This window comes from Neofelis nebulosa, chromosome 8 (assembly GCF_028018385.1).
Source record: "Neofelis nebulosa isolate mNeoNeb1 chromosome 8, mNeoNeb1.pri, whole genome shotgun sequence".
Taxonomy (NCBI): Eukaryota; Metazoa; Chordata; class Mammalia; order Carnivora; family Felidae; genus Neofelis; species Neofelis nebulosa.
Genome location: NC_080789.1, coordinates 127,122,449 through 127,146,274, shown reverse-complemented (window position 1 = coordinate 127,146,274; position 23,826 = coordinate 127,122,449). Strand labels below are relative to the sequence as shown.

The 23,826-nt window shown below is 39.8% G+C and overlaps 1 protein-coding gene across 2 annotated transcripts in view; it reads right to left on the bottom strand.

The window, feature by feature from the left end:
• Window positions 1-23,826, bottom strand: part of CUBN (cubilin) — a 278,970-nt gene that overhangs the window by 248,552 nt on the left and 6,592 nt on the right. For both annotated transcript variants that reach the window (XM_058681796.1, XM_058681795.1), the window contains exons 3-14: window positions 23,461-23,556; window positions 22,855-22,893; window positions 20,232-20,333; window positions 18,946-19,049; window positions 13,068-13,194; window positions 11,912-12,074; window positions 9,016-9,147; window positions 8,055-8,150; window positions 5,866-5,984; window positions 5,496-5,682; window positions 4,234-4,346; window positions 1,430-1,664 (exon numbers count right to left, since the gene is read on the bottom strand). In XM_058681796.1, the coding sequence (XP_058537779.1) occupies window positions 1,430-1,664; window positions 4,234-4,346; window positions 5,496-5,682; window positions 5,866-5,984; window positions 8,055-8,150; window positions 9,016-9,147; window positions 11,912-12,074; window positions 13,068-13,194; window positions 18,946-19,049; window positions 20,232-20,333; window positions 22,855-22,893; window positions 23,461-23,556 (1,513 nt within the window). The remainder of the gene's footprint in view (window positions 1-1,429; window positions 1,665-4,233; window positions 4,347-5,495; window positions 5,683-5,865; window positions 5,985-8,054; window positions 8,151-9,015; window positions 9,148-11,911; window positions 12,075-13,067; window positions 13,195-18,945; window positions 19,050-20,231; window positions 20,334-22,854; window positions 22,894-23,460; window positions 23,557-23,826) is intronic.

Genomic DNA, 23,826 nt, shown 5'->3' with positions numbered 1-23,826 from the left:
CTTTTCATTTTATATAACTCCTTAGGGCTCCCCTCTGTTTGCTGGATAGGATCCTGACCGATTCAAGCATTATTTCATAAAAACAATTAGATTCAAATTTACTCCATTAAATTTTGTTTCTTAACAAAGAAAAACAGGCTTTATTCATTGAGAACATAGCTATGTATGTAGAGAAATCCAAAAGAATCTACTAAAAAAAACTATTAGAATTGATTAATGAATTTAGCAATGTGGCTAGATTCAAAATCAAATGTTTTTTAAAAATACATCATAATTCTACATACTAACAACAAATAAAAATGCCATTTTAGAAAACGGCATCATTTTACATAATATAAAATATTCAATATCTAGAAAAAGACAACAAAATATAAGGAATCTATAAACCATCGCTAAGATAAATTATAAGAGGGCTAAATAAATACAGAGATGGTCCATGTTCATAAATTGGTAGGATCAATATTTTGAGGAATCCCAGAAGACTGGGGAGGGGGGAAATTAAAAAATTGATTCTAAAATTATAATATATATATTTATATATATAATATGTAAAATATAATATATATTTAAAATATAATATATTTTATATATATAATAAATATGTATATATTTTTAAAAATATTTTTAGAGAGAGAAAGCAAATACACGAGCAGCAGAGAGGGGCAAAGGGAGAGAGAAAGAGAATCTTAAGCAGGCCCCATGCTCAGCACAGAGTCCCTATGGGGCTTGATCCCATGATCTTGGAATCATGACCTGAGCCAAAATTGAGTCGAATGCTCAACCAACTGAGCCACAAGGTGCCCCATATTAAGCATATTATAAAAGACAAAATTGTAAGATTTCACTACCAGATTTCAAATTTCAGTAGTTAAGCCAGTGTGCCACAAGGATAAATAGACCGATTGAAAAGATAAGAAATTCCAGACATAAATGCACAGATTTATTGATGAATGAATTGGAGGTTCAGTGTACTGCTCTCTTTACTTTTTTACATGTTTATAAAGTGTATAGTAAAAAGTAAAAAAAAAAAAAAAGTAGAGCTCCAAAAGGCAAAATACCAACGCAAAGAATGAAGTATCAAATGGTCACTAAGATAAGGAATACTAAGTGAAGGAGTAGACAATGTCATCAACAATATCCCTGCAGTAATTTACTAGTAAAGTTTATAAAAATGTTGTTCAGTAATTTCATAAGGGGTCCATTCAGATTCATGATTTCTCATCTTTTTCATTCATCCAAATTTTATTATCTCTGAACACAAAATGAAATTTCAATGCATTGCAGATTTATTTGATGTGAAAGGAATTACAAAAGTATTATATAATCCTTAGATCTCAAAACATGTAATGTTGTCCACAAGTCTAATACTAATCAAGAAAATTTACTGATCTCAAGATTTTGCTCTATTTTTCTTCTTGTTTACACTTACCTGGTTGCTGTGTTTCCCATCTTATTGTGAAGCCTCTCTCATTTCTTAAATGTTCAGAGTAGAGATGAAAATAGAGGGCATTGTCACTACTGAGGAGTTCATGAGGGGGAACAGAGCCACAGAATCTTCCAAGTTGAAACGCCGCAGAGGAGTCTCCATCGTGAACCTGAAGAAACTCGTGTGGACAATTGTTCACTGATTCTAACTGGAAAAAAGTGAAAGTGATACGCAGCACCTAAAAACATAAAGGTCACAATACATTATTTTTCACTTCCATGTCAATTCTAAAGCATTTCTCCCAATAAGGAAGCATTCATATTAATTCACCTTTCAAAAGACAGATCTATAATTTCTCAATTATCTGCAAACACATATGATAACCCTACATATTATTAGATAACTTGTGTTAAAAATTGCTTAGGCTTCTGCCAATATCAAAATATATCAAAAATCTTGATGTTAATGAAATAGATTTTTAACAGCTTTATTAAGGTATACTTGATATACAAAGAACGATACATATTAAATGTGTATAATTGGATGAGTTTGGACATATACCAACACCTGTGATGCCATCACCACAGTCAGTGTGCTAGGCATATTCAACACCTCCCAGGGTTTCCTTGCGTCTCTCTTTCTTTCTTTCTTTTAGTGGTCAGAACACAACGTGAGATCCACTGTCCTAACAAATTTTGAAGTGCATGATATGGCGCTGTTAACTATAGGCACTATGTTGAACACAGATCTCTAGAACTCACTTATCTTGTATAACTGAAAATACCCACTGAGTTGTTACTGAATCGGTTAATGAAATATACGTACCTAGATTTCATTTAACTGTCAAGTCCATTAAACGTAGGCACTTCAAATGTAGAGCTGACAATCATGCTTCGAAATCAGTAAAATACAATGGACATCTAAAAAACCCACCTTGAATTAAGTTTAACTAACAAATATGACCATTCACAAGAATTTATACCCTGATCACCTGAATAATCTGTAGTGTGCAGCATCCACACAAATGTTCACCGATCCCCGGAAATGCTGATTCCTGAGGGTTCTCTGAAGCTCTTAATGAGATACTAACAGATTGACAACTTCAGGTATAGACTAAGCTAGGCATGGTATAGATATGTGTAAAGTCCCCAAGTCTTCAGTGGTTGGATATCATTAAGAGACGGGTGACACCAAGAGTGGAGAACAGGGAAAAAGTAATCTGAAGTGTTCTGAGCATACAAGTAGAAGAGAATAAACCCAAACATACATTTCCAAGTTAAAATGTTAGAATGTACAAACTCAAATATAATGATATAATTCATATAATAAAAATTTTTTGGATAGTATCATTTAAAACAGCCAAACTGCTAAAAGGAAGCTGTTGAATTTGATATCCACAGCGATCTAAAACAACAACAGCATTCAGCTAATGAAAAAGGATATCAGGATATTTTTGAAATTCTATGCTAGGGTATTTTTAAGATCTGTTACCCAACATTACATCATTTTTGTCCTTGAAGAAATTTCAATAAAAATTGAATAAATGTTCATGAACTGAACTATCCTGATTTCTATAAAATTTCTACTATATTGTGCAAATTGTGGAGATAAGATTTAAAAATCAAAACAACCAAGGAAAACAGCTGAATTTATTTTATAAATCGATAATAAAACTATTAACATTTTTTCACAAAATGACTTTTCTTGAAAGAAAAATGTTTTCAATGTCAGGAAATAGAATTCATGAACACTAAATGGAAGGAAGGAAATTCACATAACATACCCACTGGGAAATTGATTTTGGAGTTTATGCTATTATAGGGTCACCAGGCTCCAAAGAATCCTCCCTTCTCAAGGGAAAAAATGTTTTGTGACCATTGTACAATGACCCCCTGTAACATCAGTTCACAGGGAAAAGTTCACAGAATTGCAAGGGAACACCTTATCTATCCAGACACCCAAGTTCATTTTAATGAGTCCAGGAGTTGGTTGAGAAATAAATATTTGGAAAAGTCTGAGTAATGAATGCTGGGGATAGAAGAACTAAAAACTTCAGGGTCAGATCTGAATTTGAGGAGTGTTCATGCAGCAGTTCAGAGTCATCAGAGTTGAGTGGCCTGGGTTTGAGTCACTGCAGGCCACTTACAAACCATGTGACCCTGGACAAATTCCTCAGCTGCTCTAGGCTCCACTTCCTCATAGTAAAATGAGAGTAACAATTCTTATCTCTCAGGGCTACAAGGGTTAAAATACAATGACACAATGTCTGTGAAGCAATTAGCACAGCACAATGGCACACCCAATGGCACAAAGAAGCACTGATAAGAAACCCATCTTAATAGCAGTCCCTATTTTTGCATAATAATCAGCAGAACACTGAGTGGTCTTCCTCAAACACTAGTGTCTCAGTGAGAGCAGGACTTTACAAATTCCCTGCTTGCAGTCAGCCAATCCCTGCAGAGAATTATCCATACTGGACAAAGCCTGGACTTTGAAACCAGACAAACTTGACTTTGAAATCCTATTCCTCTAATTACCAGCTAAGAAATGCTTTCAAAAAATTACTTAGCTTCTCTTTGTTTCCCTTATCTTATCTATAAAATAAGGACACTATTACTTTTTTCAAAGAGTCCGTGTAAGGTTTAGGAAAGATGCATAAAATATCTAGCCCAAAGCCTGACACCGAGCAAGTCCTCAATATATGATAGTTGATTTACCACTATGTGTATTTTATGGAATATATACACATATTACATGTTCGCATAGATAAATGAAATGTGCATTTAGACAGGAGGTATTACATTTACCTTTCCCTCTTCAGTTCGGATAACCCAGAAGCAGTTAACATCATGCACATAACCAACATCAGGGCTTTTATAGCTGAAGCTTCCATTCATCCCAGAGAGGGACCCTCCACAAACTGCCAAGGGAAAGATGAACTGTTCTTTACAGAGACTCTGAAAAGGAGGAGGTTAGGTATCTCTATCTAACCTTACTGCTGAAATATTAGAGAAGTCTGAGTGATTAACATTGGAGACAAATGCCCTGCGGTTCTCTCTTCCCCCCACCCCTTTGTCTTTGGACACCCACCTAAATCCCACCTCTTGTTTGAAGTCTACTTGGGATTTCCTTGCCCCCACCATGAACCTCCTCTGCCCCTTTTTGTTTTCTCTGGCTCCCATTCTCTCCACCTCCGTGATCCTTGATTTGACCCCAAGCAACTTAGTTCTTATCTACTTCTTGTCTCTCCTCTGCCATTTTGGATTAGATGTGCCTCCTCAACCAGAAGATCAGCAAGTAATATGTGGAGATAGTGTTTTATGCTTATTTTCCCACAGTATCTACCATAGTCCTGAACACATAGTGAGGTCTCAATAGACGTGCTGATTCAGAATCAAGAGTTATGAGAGAGGACGAGTAATCAGGAGAGGCTGGATGAAGGAGATTGAAGCTTGAAGGTGAAGTACTCCTGAAGGACAGATACATTTGGATGTGAAGCAATGGAAGAATTCAGAGAAGTATGGAGAAATAAATATCTCAAATATTGGAACACAGCATGGTGGCACATGGGATCAAGTGACAAGAAAAGATGTCTAGATTGGAAAGGGAGTATTATTAGGAAACTAGTGAAAAATAAGGTTGATTGGATAGGGTAAGGCCTAGTTATAGAGGATAATTGAGAAACAGTCCCAATCTTTAACAGGCGACGGGGAGTGACTGTATGTTCTAGAGCAGGAGAGTGATACGATTTAATGAGTAATGTTATAGGGAGATTAAATGGCTGCTGTAGAGAAAACTTCCCTTAGAAAATGACAATATCTTAGCATATTCTGTTTTCAGAACAGACATAATAAAAACGGCAAATACCAATTTACTTCTTCCTTTGAAGGAAGGTTCTTCTTGGCCTAAATTGAGATAAATACTTACCTTGTAAATTCTATACTAGTGCTTGAAGGAAAGACTTAGTTGGAAGCATTTGTGCAACTAGACAAGAAAGTGGAAGAATCCGCAGCAGGACTCACTGAGGAATGATCCTTCTAAGCTGTGGTACAAGAGACGCTGAGCATACCTTGCTGGGGAATCTGACACAGAAATCCAGTCCAGAAACGTGTGCATTCACAACTGAACGCATTGACGCCATCCACACAAGTCCCCCCATTCAAGCAGGGGTTGCTCAGACACTCATTTATATTTTCTGTACAGTTGATGCCGGCCCAACCTGATTCACACTTACAAAGATAACCAGAAACCGTTTCCTAAGGAAAGAAAACCATAATGCCATGAAACAAATAAATGGACGATAAACGTTAAGCCAACTCAAAGAACAAAGAAGGGTTATGTGATGTATGTAGCAGGTGTTGAGCCACACACACCTTCTAGAATTCTTGTAATAATTCATTTAAATGGTAACTACTAAGGAAGGAAGAACAAGGACTCACAATGCATTGTCCATTTAAACAGGGGCGGTTCAAGCAAATATTACTGAGCTGCACGCATCCATTTGGCCCATAGCCATTTCCAGTATATCCCGGGAGACAAGTACAGAGAGGTAAAGAACCTGTCAGAAATAAAAATGGAAGCGTAAATACAGGTCTCCTTCATTCAGACCCAGTAACAAAACTCAGGCTCTGTTGTCTAGACAAGAAATTGCCAAAATCAAGTCTGCATATCCCTAGGGGCAGACATGCCAACTATAAAGAGGAAGTATTAGGATCTTTTTCTATGTTTCATCTTAAAAATAAAGAAGGCATTACATTCCAATACTTGATGCACAAATTGACATTGGTGCTGTCAGTCCATATGTCACAGTCCTGAGTTGCGTACAAATGTGAGGTATGCTAAGGGAAAAAAGAGTTTCTCACGGAGGGGTTGAGAGAAAAGAATATTCTTATGAAAAAAGACGGTATCTGTTGCAAGCACTGGCCCTATATGGACTATAAATAGGTACTCTTTTAATGCCCGTTTATAGATGAGAACAAAACACAAAAAGGTTCGGTGGCTTGACCCAGGACACACAGCTGGAATACAGTGAAGCCAGGGAGAAAATCAAAATCAAAGCATTATTTTTCTAGAATCCACGTTCTTAACCATTTCAGTACGCTCTGAATCATTTAATAAACATTTAAATAGTCATAAATGTACATGTATGTGTGTGTGTATACATCTATATTCTTTTACATATGTGCTTATATATATATCACATATATCACTCGTAAAAATAAAAGTAGTATTTGGAAATAGCAAGAGATATGATACTTTATTCAATGAATGAAGTTGGAGCCACCCATTTGAACAAAACTATCAAGCAAAATGTTTGATGCCATAGATACAAATAAAACTTAAAAAGATCCAAGATCTTAATGTTAAAAATAAAAGAAAGTATAAAAGAACAAGCACCTGACTATTTTTAGAGTTCGGTAGGAAAAGCCTAATTCTAAGAGGAGAAAATCCTATAAAAAAAGATTTACCTTTTTGACTACATAGAAATTTTAAACTTCTAAATAGAAAATACCACCACAAAATTAAAATAAAAACAATATGCCAGGGAAAATACATGTAAACCATAAAACAGATAATGAGATATTATTCTTAGTACATAATGAAATTTTACACATCAATGAGAAAACAGATGAACAAAGGACATAAAAAAAATAGAAAAAAAGGCAGTAAAATATAAAAAGTATTAATTATTAGTAATCAAAAAGGTAATTTTGATATAGTCAAAATCAAAATAATAGGAAGGCAATTTTTGCCTGTAAACTTGACCAAAATGAAAAATAACAGTAGTATCCATTATTGCCAAGAGTGGGAAACATGTAGTTTTCATACACTGTTGGGAAGTATAAACTGATACATTTCTGTGAGAAAACTTAGCAATATATATTTAAAAAATTTTTAATGCTTATTTATCTTTGAGAGAGAGAGAGAGTATAAGGTGGGGAGGGGCAGAGAGAGAGGGAGACACAGAATCTGAAGCAGGCTCCAGGCTCCGAGCTGTCAGCACAGAGTCCCGTGCGGGGCTCAAAGCCATGAACTGTGAGATCATGACCTGAGCCAAAGTCAGATGCTTAACCAACTGAGCCACCCAGGTGCCTCAAGCAATACATATTTTTTAAATTATAGGAGGTGAAACTTCTTTTACACAGCATTGCAAACACTGTTGGTTATCCCCCTAGATCCACTTTTCCATTCTTTCGTAGTGAATTCTTTTTTAACTGAGGGCATAAGCTCCTGAAATAAACTACATTTCCCAGCCTGACTTGCAGCCAGGGTTAGCAACAGGGCTCAGTCCTGGCCAATAGCATAGAAATGAAAGAGGCCTTAGAAGGAGTTGACAGGTGGTCCTTCCTCCTTTTCTCCTTCCTATGTGCTCAAACACAGTCATAAGTTTAATTAGCTGGCTTGATTATCTTGGGAAATATTGCTAATTTAGACCAGACCACAGAGAGCATAGTCTACACATTTAAAAAAAAAAAAAATCCAAACGTATAGTTTTAAAACATGGATTATTTTTGGTTTGAAGATCAAAATAAGAACTTTGAGGTTAGAGGATTGTTTTCAAAATGTTGATTTGTTTCAGAAGGCCATAATGAAATACCCCAAACCAGAGGCAGAGAGGAGTCATCACCTAGAACTGAGGAGCATGATGCATGTGGGTGGCAGCCTCCATTATCGACCAAGCAGACATTGACGAGCGTGCACACTCTTCCATTGCCTTGGTACCCTGATCACAGAGAGAACAGGGCATGACAAACAACATTAAGAAGATGGAAGAAGAATCCCAATCCAAGAAGCAAACACCATCAAATCCAACCAGAGAGCTTCTATCATCACAACAGAAAAGGTAAATATGAAGTGTCATAAACAAATTCCTATCGTTAAGAAAAAGGACAACCATTTGGGAAACTGACTGCAGAAACCATGTTCTAATGGTGTTTCTAAGGACAAAAAAGGAAATGAATAAAGATGAAAAGATGCATGAAACTACTGGTAGACTGAGACAGTTGCTGACACTAAGCAAGTTGACATTTTCTAATTACAGTGACTTTAACGATCTAAGAGCTAAATTACTGTAGAAGTCCCAAGTACTAACTTAATAAAGCAAATAGGGTTTCAGTTTATCCCTTAGAACTCCATTAACTTCTTGGATAGTCACTCAGTTTAGATCACAGAATACCAGTAATGACTTCTTTCCAGAAGAGAAGAGAAACTCTGAACAGGTATTATATGCCTACTAGTCTGCCTGCTACTGAGTAAACTTTATATGCAAAACATCTCATGAGTATTTGTGGGAACAATGGAGCTGTAGGTCTGTGATCCACAGAGAAAACTTTTCAAATTCTGCATTATCTCCAGAGGCTATTTCACAATTTGTAAAGTTTTGTTGTTTTCCACTGGTATTAAAAATATTTGTTATTGCTTTTTATAATAGAGCTGACCTAATGTGCCCTGAATCTGTAAGTTAAATAAAACTTTCTGCACTGTGCAGTACATCTCCTTAGACAGAGTCATATTTAAAATGGAGCACAAAACCATGTTTCCAAATGTATGTTTCGCCTATAATGGTGTTGGGAAATTTGGCGTAGCACCTGGTGGACAGGCCTGACAGTGGTAAGACCCAAATGTATTCACACACGTAACAGGTGGAACCACAGAACAACCGCCATTATTTATGTCACATTCATTGATATCTTGGCAACTGTATCCGTTTCCTTGCCAGCCTAGAAAAACCAGAAGATTTGAAAAGTTAGCTCTATAGACAAGTTAACAACGAAGAAACGCATATAGCCAAAGATACATAAAAATTTGCTTCACTCTGAGAAACTACATATTAAAATGAGATTTTCATTCTTAAAAACAAATTCTGGCAAAGAGGCGGGCAAGTGAGGTTCTCATATGCTTTTAGTCAGAAGTCTATAATTAGTAAAACCTATCTGGAAATAGATCTAGCGGTACTCATTAACATTTTTTAAAATATATACCTTTGGGGGCATCCGGGTGGCTCAGTCGGTTAAACGTCCAACTCCTGATTTCAGCTTTGGTCAGGATCTCATGGTTCATGAGATGGAGCCCCACACTGGGGCTCTGTGCTGACAGTGTGGAGCCTACTTGGGATTCTCTCTCTCTCCCTCTCTCTGCTCCTCCCCAATTCACTGGTCTCTCTCAAAATAAATAAACTTTAAAATATAAATATATATATATATATTTTTATATGTATAAATATATATATATATATATATATTTGACTAACAAGTCCACTTCTTTTTTTGACTAACAAGTCCTCTTTTAAAAACTCTCTTGCAGTGACAAAACTGCCAGCATCTACAGATGTAGGCAAGCAGAGGTCTACTGCAGTGTTGTTTAAAGGGGGGGAAAAACCCTCTTGATCATCAATATGATTAAATATATTAGGACTCATGTTTACTGTCGAATACTATAAGTATTTTTAATAACATGCACATATTTAATGTTTTTCAAATATATACATTAGCTAATAACACAAAATTTTAGAAGAATATGCAAAGAATGATCCCAATTTGGAGAAAGAATTTTTTAAAAACCCGCATACGTGTCTATGTGTTTGTAGGAGAGAAGGAAAAGGAAGAAGAGGAGAGAGAACATGTGTTCACAGTGGTCTCGTTCAGAGCATGAGACTGAAGATGAAGAGAGAGTGTCATTTTACTGTTGGTATTTCTTTTTTTTCTTTTTTTTTTTTTTTAACATTTATTTTTGAGACAGAGAGAGACAGAGCATGAACGGGGGAGGGTCAGAGAGAGGGAGACACAGAATCTGAAATGGGCTCCAGGCTCTGAGCTGTCAGCACAGAGCCCGACGTGGGGCTCGAACTCACGGACCGCGAGATCGTGACCTGAGCCGAAGTTGGCCGCTTAACCGACTGAGCCACCCAGGCGCCCCTTACTGTTGGTATTTCTGCTTGTATCCATTGTTACCTTGAGTTGTATTACTCCTATAATAACGATTAAAATTCTAAGAATGTTTAAAACCTTTTACATTTTTAAAAAATATTTCTTTTCATTGACTGAAACAGTCCCTCTCTAAAACCCTAAGAAAATTATTGTATTTGTGGGTGAAGAAATGAATACACAGAAGAAAGCTGGAAGGAAACACATCCACATGTCAATGGTGGCCCTCTGAGTGATAAGACTATGGGTATTTTTTGCTGTTTTATTTTCATATTTTTAAAGTTTCTTTATATTTTATAAGCAGCATGTATTACTTTAATAGGCAGGGAAAAAATAAGGTCATTAACAGGAAAACAAAAAGCTTTTGTTTTTCTTTTTTCTCTACAATGATATAAAGAAGAATCCTTTAATTCAAATAATTTATTTTTCCGATTTCTAGTTTTTAAAGACTGTCACTGGCAAATTACCTTCAAGAATGTGGTTATTTGCTAATTTTATGTGCCCCTGAGACCTAAGAGGGAAAAAGTCTTCACGTGGTTTTTTTCAATTTCTTTCTAGTTACACAAGATCTAACCATGTACCATGAAGAAAGTCACTAAACCAACAGTCACAAAAGGAAGCAACTGGTGTGTGTGTTTCCCTTGATCAGACAGAACAATGGACTATTCAGCAGCTCAGCTCAGATCCACAGATCTGGGTTTGAATCCCGACTATGGGATTTGGGACAAGTTCTTTACCTTCTCCGCGTGTCAAGATCCTATCATTTCAAGTGGGAATAATACTAATTTCTAACATTTCTTGATTTTGTCACAGTTGTAAGAATCGAAATTTGCCTAGCACAGTGTCTCAGTGAGGTTTTCATGGAAGAACAGCTGCCATTACGTTCTCTTACATGTTCCACCTTCTAACAACACACGAGGAGTGCCAACGGGCCTTGGAGACTCCCTGAGGTCTGGTAAACTGCTTACCCGTGCACCCACCAAGTGCTTTCATTGCTCATAGTAGGCTCTACAAACATGCCCTGAGTGGATGATAATGATCTCATATGGTGAGAGTTGAAGCGTGGACTCAAGCCCAAGCAGTCTCTGAGTCCAGAGTCCACGTTTTCAGTGACTTGGCCTGGAGATTCGGTCTCTGGGGGGCTGAGCTGGAGTCAGACATCCCTCTTTACAGCAAGGCCACAGGGCCTTCCAGTGACGTGCCCTGGTGAGAACTACAGGGGCTCTAGAGGTGACACTAAGAGGTCAACTAATCTGCCTAGGTACAAACACCTGGCCAGTAAGGTGGGACGAGAGCAGGTCTAGTCAGCTGATGGCCTTAAGGATCAGATGTCTGACCTCACCACCTCCCCGGCTAACCCTGCCCCCCAGTGTTTGGCTCTGGCCCTCTGATTTCTGAGGCTGAATTATTACAGAAGGAAGACGGCCTGCAGTGCGATGTAGGGAAATAGAACCTGAGATGGGATTGGGATGCTTCCTAAGATCGGTCTCCTTATCTTTTGGCAGGGGAAGGAAAGCTGTTCTGGCACCTTGCCTGGCTGGGCGTGGCCGAGCCCACATACCTGTCGGGCAGGCCCCGCAGTAGAAGGAGCCTGGGGTGTTGAAGCACTGGGCAAGTGTGGAACACGGTGCAGGCTGGAGGCTGCACTCGTCGATGTCCAGCAGGCAGGCCGAGCTGTTCGGCGGGGACGTCCACCCCACATCACAGATGCAGCTGTACATGGGCTGGCAGAATGACAAGAGTGTGAATCAAAGCAATCAGGAAAATAAGCAAGAAAAGCTTTTGAAAATCTCACCAAGCCCCCGACTGTTTATCCTCTAGCGTTCATTTCCATAAGGCCAATTGAGTGGCTTCTCTTTTTCTTCCCATATGATTAAGCATTTAGACCAGACCATGCAAAAAGAGAAACATCTTTATTTCAGAGTAAGGAAAACCTATAATTTGCCCCAAAGATGCCAGGGAAAGAGCAACAACAATCAAGAACTGTAAGTCAATATAATTAAAGTCAATCCACTCAGCCCACTATGTTTTTAGAGGGAAAAACACCCATGGAGGCACAGACCTTGGAAAATCCATTCTGTTTGTTTCCTTTTTGAAAGTCTTTCCTTCCCCTCCCAGCCACTCCCTCCTCCCACCATCACTGGAAAGGAACCATTTTCTATCAATGCATTTAAAAATATACAGAGAGAGAGAACTAAAAATAAAGACCGGAAGGTCTCATACAAGGCCAAGCGGGCCTTGTATGCTGAGTGCTCTTGAGGGTCAGGAGTCAAGGTTGTCAGGATCCAGAGCACAGGGAGAAGTCAGGCAGTCTGCAGACAAACTCAGGGTCCACAGCACTCAAAGGTGCTCCGGAGCCAGAAAGAAATCCAGACTCCTCAGAACTGCGTGCTGCCACCAAGAATGGGCCTTGGTGTTTCCATGTCTCGTCACTGTTATAGCTAGCGAGGCCAAGAGAAGGTCATGTCTCACAGAGAGATTTATGAAGTAAAAACAAAAAAGGCAGTAATTTCTATAATGATACCACCTCTGCGTCCAGTTTTCTGTTTATTTATGGACAACTCTCATCTTTTTCCTCACCTGTGCCCCCCTGAGAGCAGGAAGTATCTTCCTCTCTGGAACACTGCCAGAACGATGCTCCTCTACAGACATGCAGGCTAAGGGACTAATAGCAACCGTGACTCCCTCCACGAAGCCACGTTCTGGGAGGGACTCACCTCTCCAGCCTGCACTCGGACTAGATCCTCACAGATGCCGTGGACGCAGAGTGCTTTGGAGCCCCCTTCACAGTCATTGTATCTGGATGCACACTGGGGGCCGTGTGTCTCGGGGGAGCATAGACACCTGTTGGTTACACAAGAGCACAATGTCAGCGCCTGTGCCTCAGCACAAGTGCCTGTTTCTTAGCACCAATTAAAGAAAAGTAATAAGTCCGACTACAAGTCAATGACATTCACGTGGAATCATAAACTAGAAAACCAGATCTACTGGCTGGAGTCTTAGAGGAAAATCACTCTGCTCCACTTCAAGCAGTGGGTTGAGTGAATGCGTTATCTCTCTCAAGAAGTAAGAGAGGGGCACAACTTACTATCTGGGCAAGACTGCCACCATAAATTCTTCTGGTATCAGGTCATCAAATAGCACTTTCAAAGGTCAGACATTCATAAACTAAGGGGGATGGAGTCCCTTGGGGATGGTAAAGGGAGAGATCAACAAGTCCATTCATCATCCATCCAACCAGACCCTCCAGTAAGCACAGGTGACCTTGACTGAGCTGATGTATTCCCAAAGGTTCTCTGGGATTGTAGAACTCCACAGACAATGGTACGTCCACATCTCAGAGTATGCAATCCATATTATTGTATTACAAAGGGCAATAGTTCCATCTGTTAGAGATGTAGCTTAGATAATAACATTTCTTTCATAGCCACACTTTAACTCACAAATGCAATTTGACATAATACCCAAGCTTGCAGTGGGTGTTTTGCTTTGAGAAGATTTCAGTTCAATAACAATCAAATAAGGAAATTTGTTTTAAACTATTGTCATCCTTCAAATTGCTGAGTTAGCTTTCTATCTGTACTGTAGCTTCCGAGGGAATGTGGAAGGTATGGGAAAGGCAGGTGGGAATGGGAAGGACACAGAGGGGTCATAGAGCCTCAGCCTATTTTCGCAGGTTTGAGGGCATCCGATGGAGTGGAGAGCCAGGCCCAGAGTCGCCATTTGTCTGCCTTGAGCAGCACTGGCCCTCACGGGGGAAGGTGACCATAGGGGTCAAGGATCAGAGACAAGGAACACGGAGTGCCTGCATGGCCATGAACTAGTTTCTGAGTATTCTGGAAAAGGGGCCATTCTATAAGGCAAAGAAGCTCTTTTAACAATCTTGCTGAGGCACAAGGGACTCATCTCATGTCCGAAGATGAAGACACATGTGTGATTGACAGTGTGGGAAATGAGAGTCTGGCTGTTTGAGAAGCATCCGGAGCCACACTCTGGGCACAGAACTTGATGGGCCCATGGAGGGTTCCAGAAACAATTGCTGGGGTGGCACCTTTGAGTGGGTTCTAAGGAAGAAGAGACAGAGAGTAAAAACATGGAATCACTCACACACTTCCATACAGAGTTGCCAGACCTAGCAAATAAAGACACGGGACGCCCAGTTAAATCCGACTTTCAGACCAATGAATACTTTTTTGGTATAATTAAGTCCCAGGCAGCTTTCAACATCAGTATTTCATTGTGTAAAACCTGTTCATTAAGGTTTCTCAAAACCTTTCTCATTAAGACAAGCTCATAGACTAACCACAATAGATGATTAAACTTAAAAAACTTTTCAATTATTCATTCCCTATGTATAACTATTTATCTTCCTCTCATCTCTCTCTTTCCATACTCTCCCTCTCATACCCCCTTCCCTTTTCTCTTCACTCGCCCGTCCTTACACAGAATATTCTTTTGGGAAATTTCATTAGATTCTTGAGATAATAGAACTTCACACTAGTTCATATATTTGAACATTTGATTCAGCTAGCTTCCTTGCTGAAAGTTTATTCTACCACCACGGCCAGCCACCAAAAAAGATTTTTAAAAAATCTTTAAACCAACTTTACTAGCTTTCTGAGCCTATCGTATATAAGAGATCTGAGTCTCCGAGACCAGATGGGACAAGATTGCCTGGATTTAAATCCTGATACTATCTATTAACTGTTCGCCTTAGGCAACATCATAACACCATTTCTTATAAAATAATAGTGCCCATCTATGAGCACTATTTTTACCTTGGGGTCATCTAAAGACATTTTCTGGTAGGAAGCGCTTGGGCAACTGTGTTTATCTTATCAGTAAGTGCTTTACTATTGGAAAATGACTTAAGATTTGAGAGGAGATTCTGGTTCCTGGACATGCAGGTAAATCCTCCCTATCTCCTCCTTCTCACTTGGAGAAAATGAATGAATTTTAATCGCACACTTTCTGCTAAATAACTACAAAGTATATTTCTTTCATTTAAATGTAACTTAATGTGAGAAGACGGGGGGGGGGGGGGGGGGGTGTAGGCAGTGAAGCATATCACCAGCTTCCTTGCTATGATCCTCAAAGACAAGTATTAATCTCATTTTACTGGCAAGGCTCACGTTGCCCAAGGCCACGGAATTAGAAACAGGCACAAGATGAATTAAAACCTAAGTCTGTGTTATTCTTGCTCCGATGTTTTTCTGTGTCACGTTCCCACGTTGTGAAAGGTAGTTAGTTAAAGACTTTCCATTTCTGTGTGTCTTTTTAACATAACAGTGTTTGCATGCAAAATATATTCTCAAGGCGGCTGCATGTGACCTTTAAAGTAAAAGAGTGACCATCTATATACCTCCCCGCACAAGTCACTTGCATAATGGCTTTCTATTGCTGATTTAGTTCTGGCGGAACAAAACTGGGCTTGTCAGTCTTCAAAAGCACTGCGAGGGCCTTTGGCAATTGGGAAGAGGTCAAATACACTTTCAAAGTCATAGTTTAACTTGCATTAGAGTCCATGGTTCAATATTAACGTAACTGACTCACTGAAAGAGGTAATGAGTTTAATACCTAACTACCATCCGAGCTAAAACCAGATTGTCCTCATCATTTAAACTCTGCATGTTTTAAAAAGCCACCAGTGATGACAGTGGAAATAAATAAAATAAAGTGTGCTAATCATCATTGCACTCCTGGAGGAAACACACAAACAACAAACTCAGCGGTTTTTTTTCTAGAAAGCCTTCTAGATCTGAGTGTATATGGCACACACCATCCATGCTTAGCAAATCTGCATCCCAAACGCTGTCTTCAACCCAGGGTAAGCAGCAGGATGATAAACATCAATTCTTCAGAACAAAGAGGCAATAGCAGAATCAGGAAGTGGCAAAATATTGTCTGTTAACTCTTTGAAGATTTGGGGGCAAGACTTCAGCCACGGGAATTGCTGGAAACAGAAAATGGTCTCCTTGCCCTAGTTTCATTACTGGGGAAAAAAGTTTTTACCAGAAAATTTCCTAGGAAATAAGGCTTCCAATTAATTAGTATCTGCATAGTGCTTTATCTTTCAAAGGTCTTTGTAATTAGGAATTATTAATCTCTTTAAATAAAGACTCCTTTGTCCTTCCCCAAGTAAATGGGTTCCAAGAGTTAGAGGCTGAAGTAGGTCCCAAATCCAGAGCAAACCCTTTGCCATGAACACATTTCTGCAGGTCCAGACTATTCAACAGTGGCTCATTTCCCTTTAACAAATGTGTACTGAAGATTCCCAAATAGTTTTCTAGCCTCAGAGAAGCTACTGATTAAGGGGCATTTAATCTCATGTAATTAATAGCACACAAGAAAATATCTAAATGTTCTCTGTTTCATTACACAGATTCCACAAAGCAAGCATTTAGTCTTTCGCTCATACACATTTTTCTATTTTCTGATATTCCTCCAAAAATTCTCCATCAAATGCCTGAATAGGAGTCTTTAGTTCGTAGATATCAACTGGAATTCATGGAGCTTCATAAACTATCCTCACATCAAGAAGAAGAAACCAGATCTAAATATTCTGTTCTTAACTGCAAATCTATGAAGGACAGAGGCTAGAAACCAAAACCACTTCCAGAGTCAGCATAGTGAGTTCTTGGGCATTTTTACAGGAAGGTGCAAGAGAGAATTCAATATTGCTCATATAAAGTTGAATTTTCCCTTTAGGTAGCTCTCAACAAATAAAAATGGTTCTCTCTCTTTCTCTCTCTCTTGTTTATGCCTGGAAAAAGAACTCCTTCACATGCAGCAAATAGTTACATTATGGTATATTTTTTTCTTTTCCATTTTTCAGGAGTAAAAATAATTTACTGGGGGGAGAACAAAACAATTTTGGCTTGATCTCTGGGTCTTCCCCCACCTGCTACACATCTTTGTTATTCTATTGGCTTGTGAGACCCCACAACACATGATGATACAGGAAGACCAGGAGTGAAATCTAATCTCCAGGACATTCCTCGATATCAGGAAGACAGGAAAGTATTAGTTCTAGGAATAATTTTCCTCCAGTGTCTCCAAGAAGCAATTCTCGTTGATAAGTGCCCATAAACAGACATCAGGAGATAATGCTTTCAAGGGAATGAAAGATTAGACCTGCATTTTGGATCTCACCCAAACTTGAATGCTCATAAAAGCAGGAGTCAGGGGGTTCACCAAAATGGGAAACAAAGTCCTGAACGCAGAAGTCTCTGTAATAAAATAATACTTAATTTAAGTCAGAGGTGATTGATTTTGGTTCTGCACAATGGTGAAGCTCATGAAAAAATCAGAAGTTTGAATGAATTCAGTTTGTGACTTGGAATGAGCAAAAAATCTTAAGATCAGATCAAAAGAACAAAAGGGTCAGTTAAATGAAAAAGAGAAGGATTGTGACTGCCTTTTTTGACAGACGATGAGAAAATAACAAAATTACTGCACTCATTTTTGCTGGAAAGAATAGGATGGATATTGTTACAAGGGAATGGAAGAACAAGAGAGCAGAGGCATTAGTAAGAAAGCAAACAATTGCTCTTTACTCCAGTGAGATTATACCCCTGAGGACTGAAAGAATGTGTTCACGTTATAACACAATCAACTTTTTTCACCTTTTAATAATCACAGAACATAGGAGCCCAACCAAAATATGGGGAAAGATCATGTCTAGAGTTCTTGAGTTTTTTTTTTTTAAGTGACTTTAAGGAACTATACAAAAGTAAGTTTGATGTTGATCTGCCAAAAATTTCTAGACTTGATGAAAAGATAATGTGTCAGCCACTAAAGCTTTAATAACCAATACTCGGACAGTCTGATGGGAATGTGGAGGTGTGGCTATGCCTAACTCAGCTTAGTAAGGGAAGGGACGTTTTCTTAGGGTGATGCCTGAGCTGAGCCGGAGGACTCTCTAGACAGAGTAGGTCAGAAGATAGGAACTCTGTGATGATTGTGGTAAGGGGCCTCACAGGTCCTTCAAAACAGGCAATGAGAGGTAACTACGTGGAGAAAACCTCAGTTCAGTCTCTGGTCTTGTTATGGTCAACATTTTACATAGCACTTGACTGAAGATATCCTTACTCAAGCTAGCAGCTCACTTCTCCAATGAATGAGTGCAGCAGGGGCTTGTGGGTATGGTGGGGTAGCCCTCTTCTGCTTAATGCTCTTCAACAGCAGCCCCTTCAGTGCTCTGACTTCTACTAAGTCTTCAGCCTTGTCTTCCCCATGCTGTCCCTACTCCCTGTGCCAGCCACCGGGTCCTTCTTCCCATTCCTCCGGGACTCCAGAGAAAGGGGGTAAGAGTTCATGGGGTAAGAGTTGAGGACGTACAAGGGTTTCTTCATCTAAATAAATAGTTGTGTGTCATTAAATAAGAGTCATATATTTCTCATGGATGCTCTTGACTATGGGATGTTTAAGTCCTTCAAAAACATACCCTAATGTTAAGAAAGAAAGACAGGGGTGGGGGGAGGAAGGAAGGAAGGAAGGAAGGAAGGAAGGAAGGAAGGAAGGAAGGAAGGAAAAAAAAGAGAAGAAAAGAAAAAAGAAAAGGAAAAAGGAAAAGAAAGAAAAGAAAAACATTACCTGTAACTGCCTGCTGTATTTACACACGTGGATCCATTCTGGCAGCCCAAGGGTGTTTCTGAGTAAATCTCACATTCGTTCACATCAACTGAGCACAGAGGACCCTGCATTCATGTAAAGAATGAAGTCAGGTGCCATGGGTCACAGAAGCATCTGGGGCCAATATTCATACGATATGGTTAAGGATTTATATATCCACTGAAGTCCTCAGTCAAGCGAAATACAATCATGCTAATAATAATACTAGTTAATATCCAGTTATCCTTCCTCTTGAACTCAGATTTGGCCTAAGGGAGCCAAAGAGCTCTTGGTAAAATCATGCCAGTTGCACAAGAAGAATCCTTTTACGGGGGCCTGGGTGGCTCAGTTGGTTAAGTGCCCGACTTCGGCTCAGGTCACGGTCTTGCAGTTCGTGTGTGCAAGCCCCACACTGAGCCCCGCGTTGGGCTCTGTGCTGACAGCTCAGAGCCTGAAGCCTGCTTTGGATTCTGTGTCTCGCTCTCTCTCTGCCCCTCCCCGACATGTGCCCATGCTCTCTCTCTCGCTCTCTCTCTGTCTCTTTCTCTCTCTCTCAAAAATAAATAAACATAAAAAAAAAAACTTAGGCAAATCCTTATACAAAGTAATCCTCATGTGACTATGAAGCTATGCCTGGAAATATTCACTTAATTTTTTTTTAATGCACATGTCAGGAACATTTTCACCATTAATAGAAAAGGACAAGAATATTTACACAGCTATGTCAAGATTCACTTAGTACTGGGGCGCCTGGGTGGCTCAGTTGGTTGAGCATCGGACTTCAGCTCAGGTCATGCTCTCATGGTTCCTGAGTTTGAGCCCCTAGTTCAGGGTCTCTGCTGTCATCACCGAGCTGGCTTTGGATCCTCTGTCTCCCTCTCTCCTGCCCCTCTCTGCTTCTGAGCTTGAGCACGCATGCATGCACTCTCTCTCTCTCTCTCTCTCTCTCTCAAGAAACAATTTTTTTAAAGATTCATTTAGTACTTTCAGTGCTGAACAATTTAAATTGATGCTAGCCAATATATCACGCCCTCCCATGTAGCTATGCAGCCAAGTGATCCCCTCCTTAAGACGGCTTAATGTTCAGTGGGTTATATAATCATGCTCACCACCGTTTGGATTTTGGCATTCTTGGTGTAAGTCATTTGATTCAGGAGACCACAGAATCCTAGAAACTTCAGATGGAGAATGAAACATGTCTGAATGCTTCCAAAGAAACCACTGATGCTGACTCACCAGCATTTTCAACCAAAGATGGAGCGACTCACCTCCCACTGTGAGGTGCAGATGCAAACAAAGGAATTGTGAAGATTGAGGCAGGTCCCACCATTTTGGCAGGGGTTGCTGCTGCAGACCTTTTTGTCGACCGTCTGAAACAAAGACAGGGCAGTCAGCGAGACCATCGTACTCTCAGCAGGCAGCAAAGAAAGGCATGTTTCAGGGCAGGTGCGCGTGTAAAGCACATTCCACTCCTCCTCCAGGGAGACTCAGCCTCCATACTTTAAAGCAATTACCCAAGTTCTTCTCCGAATCAACTCTCTCATGAAAAACAACAGCAACAACAAAGTGTTTCACATTTTCAGTCTACGCATGTGCCTTCGCTATTTAGAAGCATTTAGCCAGGGATGGGATGACGCACGAGGGGAGAAGACGCTTGCTCTACTCTTTGGAAAAGCATTGTTCACCTGGGAAACATACGTTGGTGGACAAGAGTCAAGATTTCAGACTGGGAATAATAATGGACATTCCTATTGTACTAAGAAAACCAAATGGAAATTCCGGTTCTTTTTTTGTTATTCTTATCTTTGGTACCTCCAGATAAGCATGTGAAATCTGATCGTCTTTTGCTGTCACCCGTCCTCCCATGGGTAAAGATGGCTGAACTCTTCTCACCCCGAGTCCCTTTATTTGAAATGCGGGCTTATATACACCCTCCACTCCTGTGCTCACGTGACGACTTTCAGACCAGAATCACAAACAGACCTGCCTTTGTCTATATGACCTGGAGAATCTTCCCATATGTCAGCTACCAGTTCCAATCTCGTAAGCTTTGTAATACCTCTGGGGGACAAGAAAACTTCTTTAGAGAGGACATGCGATTGTGCAAGAAAACCTATTTTATTAACTTCGCCTAATCATAGGCTAATTCTCTAAAAATGGGGCGAAAAAATAAATTTTTAAAAATTAAAGTTTTTAAACAGGGGCAAAGTAATTACTATGTTCTTTTTTTATTCAGTGACTCACAGAGAAAGTCATGTCTGTTCCCCTCATTTTACAGATGAAACTGAGAGCCAGAGGGTTGCCCACTGACTAAGCACCATTTATAGCCAAACCATCTCTCTCTTCCTTTGTCAAAAGTCAGGTGACCATGCATGTGGGGGTCTCTTTCTGGAGTCTGTTTTCTTTCATTAGTCCATCTATCTTTGTGCCAGGATCACAATTAGCCCTGTTTGTCAGAGGACACTCTTAAGGAAATTAACCACAACTCATTAGAAGTTTGCTGGCATACAAAAGCAACGTTGTCTGGGGCTTTAAAACTCAAAAGCGTATGGGGGCCCAGCAGGAAATGGAATCAGTAAGCAGCCAGGAGGAAGACAATGGGGAACGATGGCTAACTATTGTACCCAGAGAGCGTTGACCTATTGGAATGCATAAAAGGCATTTATATCCAAAAATCATTAAAAAATTCCTCCTGGGGGGTGGGGAAAGGGACACAGTCTGAAGTAATTTGACCATGGCCTCCAGCTCTTGACCTTTCACAGGAATAATGAAGCACTCTAGGAGACTGGAAACTCTAGCACTGTGTCTTCTCGACAGGTATGATTCCTTGCTTGTTTCATTCATTCAACTACTCCCTAAGAAGATAAAGGTTGAGGGGCAATTGATTATCAAGGTCAGGAAGAGAATACATAATGTGAACTTGCCTGCCAAATTTAAAACACCAAAGTAGAGAGCAACACTTGAAGCATCATCACAACAGACCCAGAATATTAGAACAGGGATTCTTAACCTGGAATCTCCTTACTTTATTTTTATTTAAAATTTTTTTTAACATCTTATTTATTTTTGAGAGAGAGAGAGAGACAGAACACAGTGGGGAGGGGCAGAGAGAGAGGGAGACACAATCCGAAGCAGGTTCTGGGCTCCGAGCTATCAGCACAGAGCCTGATGCCGGGCTTGAACCCACAAACCATGAGCTCATGACCTGAGCCAAAGTCGGATGCTTAACCGACTGAGCCACCCGGCACCCCTGGAATCTTCTTACTTTTATTCAAAAATTTTAATATGGGGACATTCTGTGCATTTCTCTGGGTAGATGGTTGTAGCTCCTATGAAAATCTTAAAAACACCAGCCAACTTCAGAACAGGTGAGAAGTCTAAAATCACAAGGACTAGTTTACAAACATGTACTAGTGAAGTCATGGAAGGGTTGCTTGAAGAAAATGCTCAAATTTAATTACCAGCAAATGTACCTGTAAGAAAGTTTGAAATATTTTGTGATACACCCCAAGCCTCTGAGTTTAATGTTGGAGAAGATGCACAGCCTTTCGACACATCAGCAAGTTGGGTGGTCACACTTACGCCCACATAACATGGTCAAAGAATGACAACGTTAAGAGGCAGAGCACGTGAAATGCTGAACTCAGAAGGTTTCACATGCTCACATGCTTCACATGCCCAGGTACCCGGGGCCCGTCACTTGATGTGACGCTTGGGTTCCTCGTCTATGTCCTGGGCGGCATAAACGGCGATGAGAATTGGATCACGGGAAAGAGCCAAGTCCTTGATACGGATCACCCATCTACCCTCAGGTGAGAACGCCAGCTGCATCAGTGGTACCAGCACATTTCCAGTGAAAGATGTCAGCCAAGTGGTAGTTATGGGACTTACCTGCTGTAGGCTTTGAAATTTTCTCTCCAGATCCGCAAGCTAAGCGGTGAGGAAGAGAAAGCATTGGTTAGCATTTCACATGTGCTACTGTCCCCTGGCCTATTTTCCTAACACCCTCTGCTGGGGGCTCGCTTGGTTTGTCTGTTCCTTTTTTATTGCTTTTCCCCTCCCCATCCCTCTCTCCTCCAGGCTTCCCTCCTTTCTACTCTCTTCCATCATATACATCGTTTTTTTAAGGCATTAAAAAAAAAAAAAAAAAAAAAGAAGTACAACCCACTGATGAGTTGATTCATTGCTCCTCTGCACACAGTGATGGGATTTTCATAAACGACAGTGATTCATCCACTTCACCAATAAGAAGCTTCTATCAGAGCGGGAGCAAGACTTACTTATGCGACAAGTTCTTGTCACAGCATTGTCAACCTTCTGCCCATCGCTACCTCTACGTGCCCTGTTAGAGCTGTGTCATTTAACCAGAAAGTTCATCATCACAATGCTAAATTTCTAAAGAGGACCCAAAGTTGGTATATCACCTGCAGAAATGGATGCTTACAAAGTTGAATGAAGGAGAGCTATTTACTCTAATGATGTAGATGGCAGACTTACCTTAGAATTAAGCTGATGGATTTGACTGGAGATATTCTGAGGCAGACTGACAGCACTCTTTTTTAAACTTGTAATATCATCTTTGTTTTTCTGGATCTAATTTTAAAAAGAAAAAGGAGGAGGAGAATGCTTGCTAGCAAAAAGATCATGTGTATGTTACAGATACAAAATTTTTAAAATTTGAGTACTGTTCTATTTTAAACACTAAGATCTTGCCCATCATTATAAAATTCAAAACAATACCATGTATAATAAATTGCAGACTAAAATAGCCATGGCATAATTCCATTTACCCCTTTCAGGAACGACATTATCAAGGTACTTTCCATTTGCATTTTTTCTCATAACAATTTGGAGTGCTTGTTA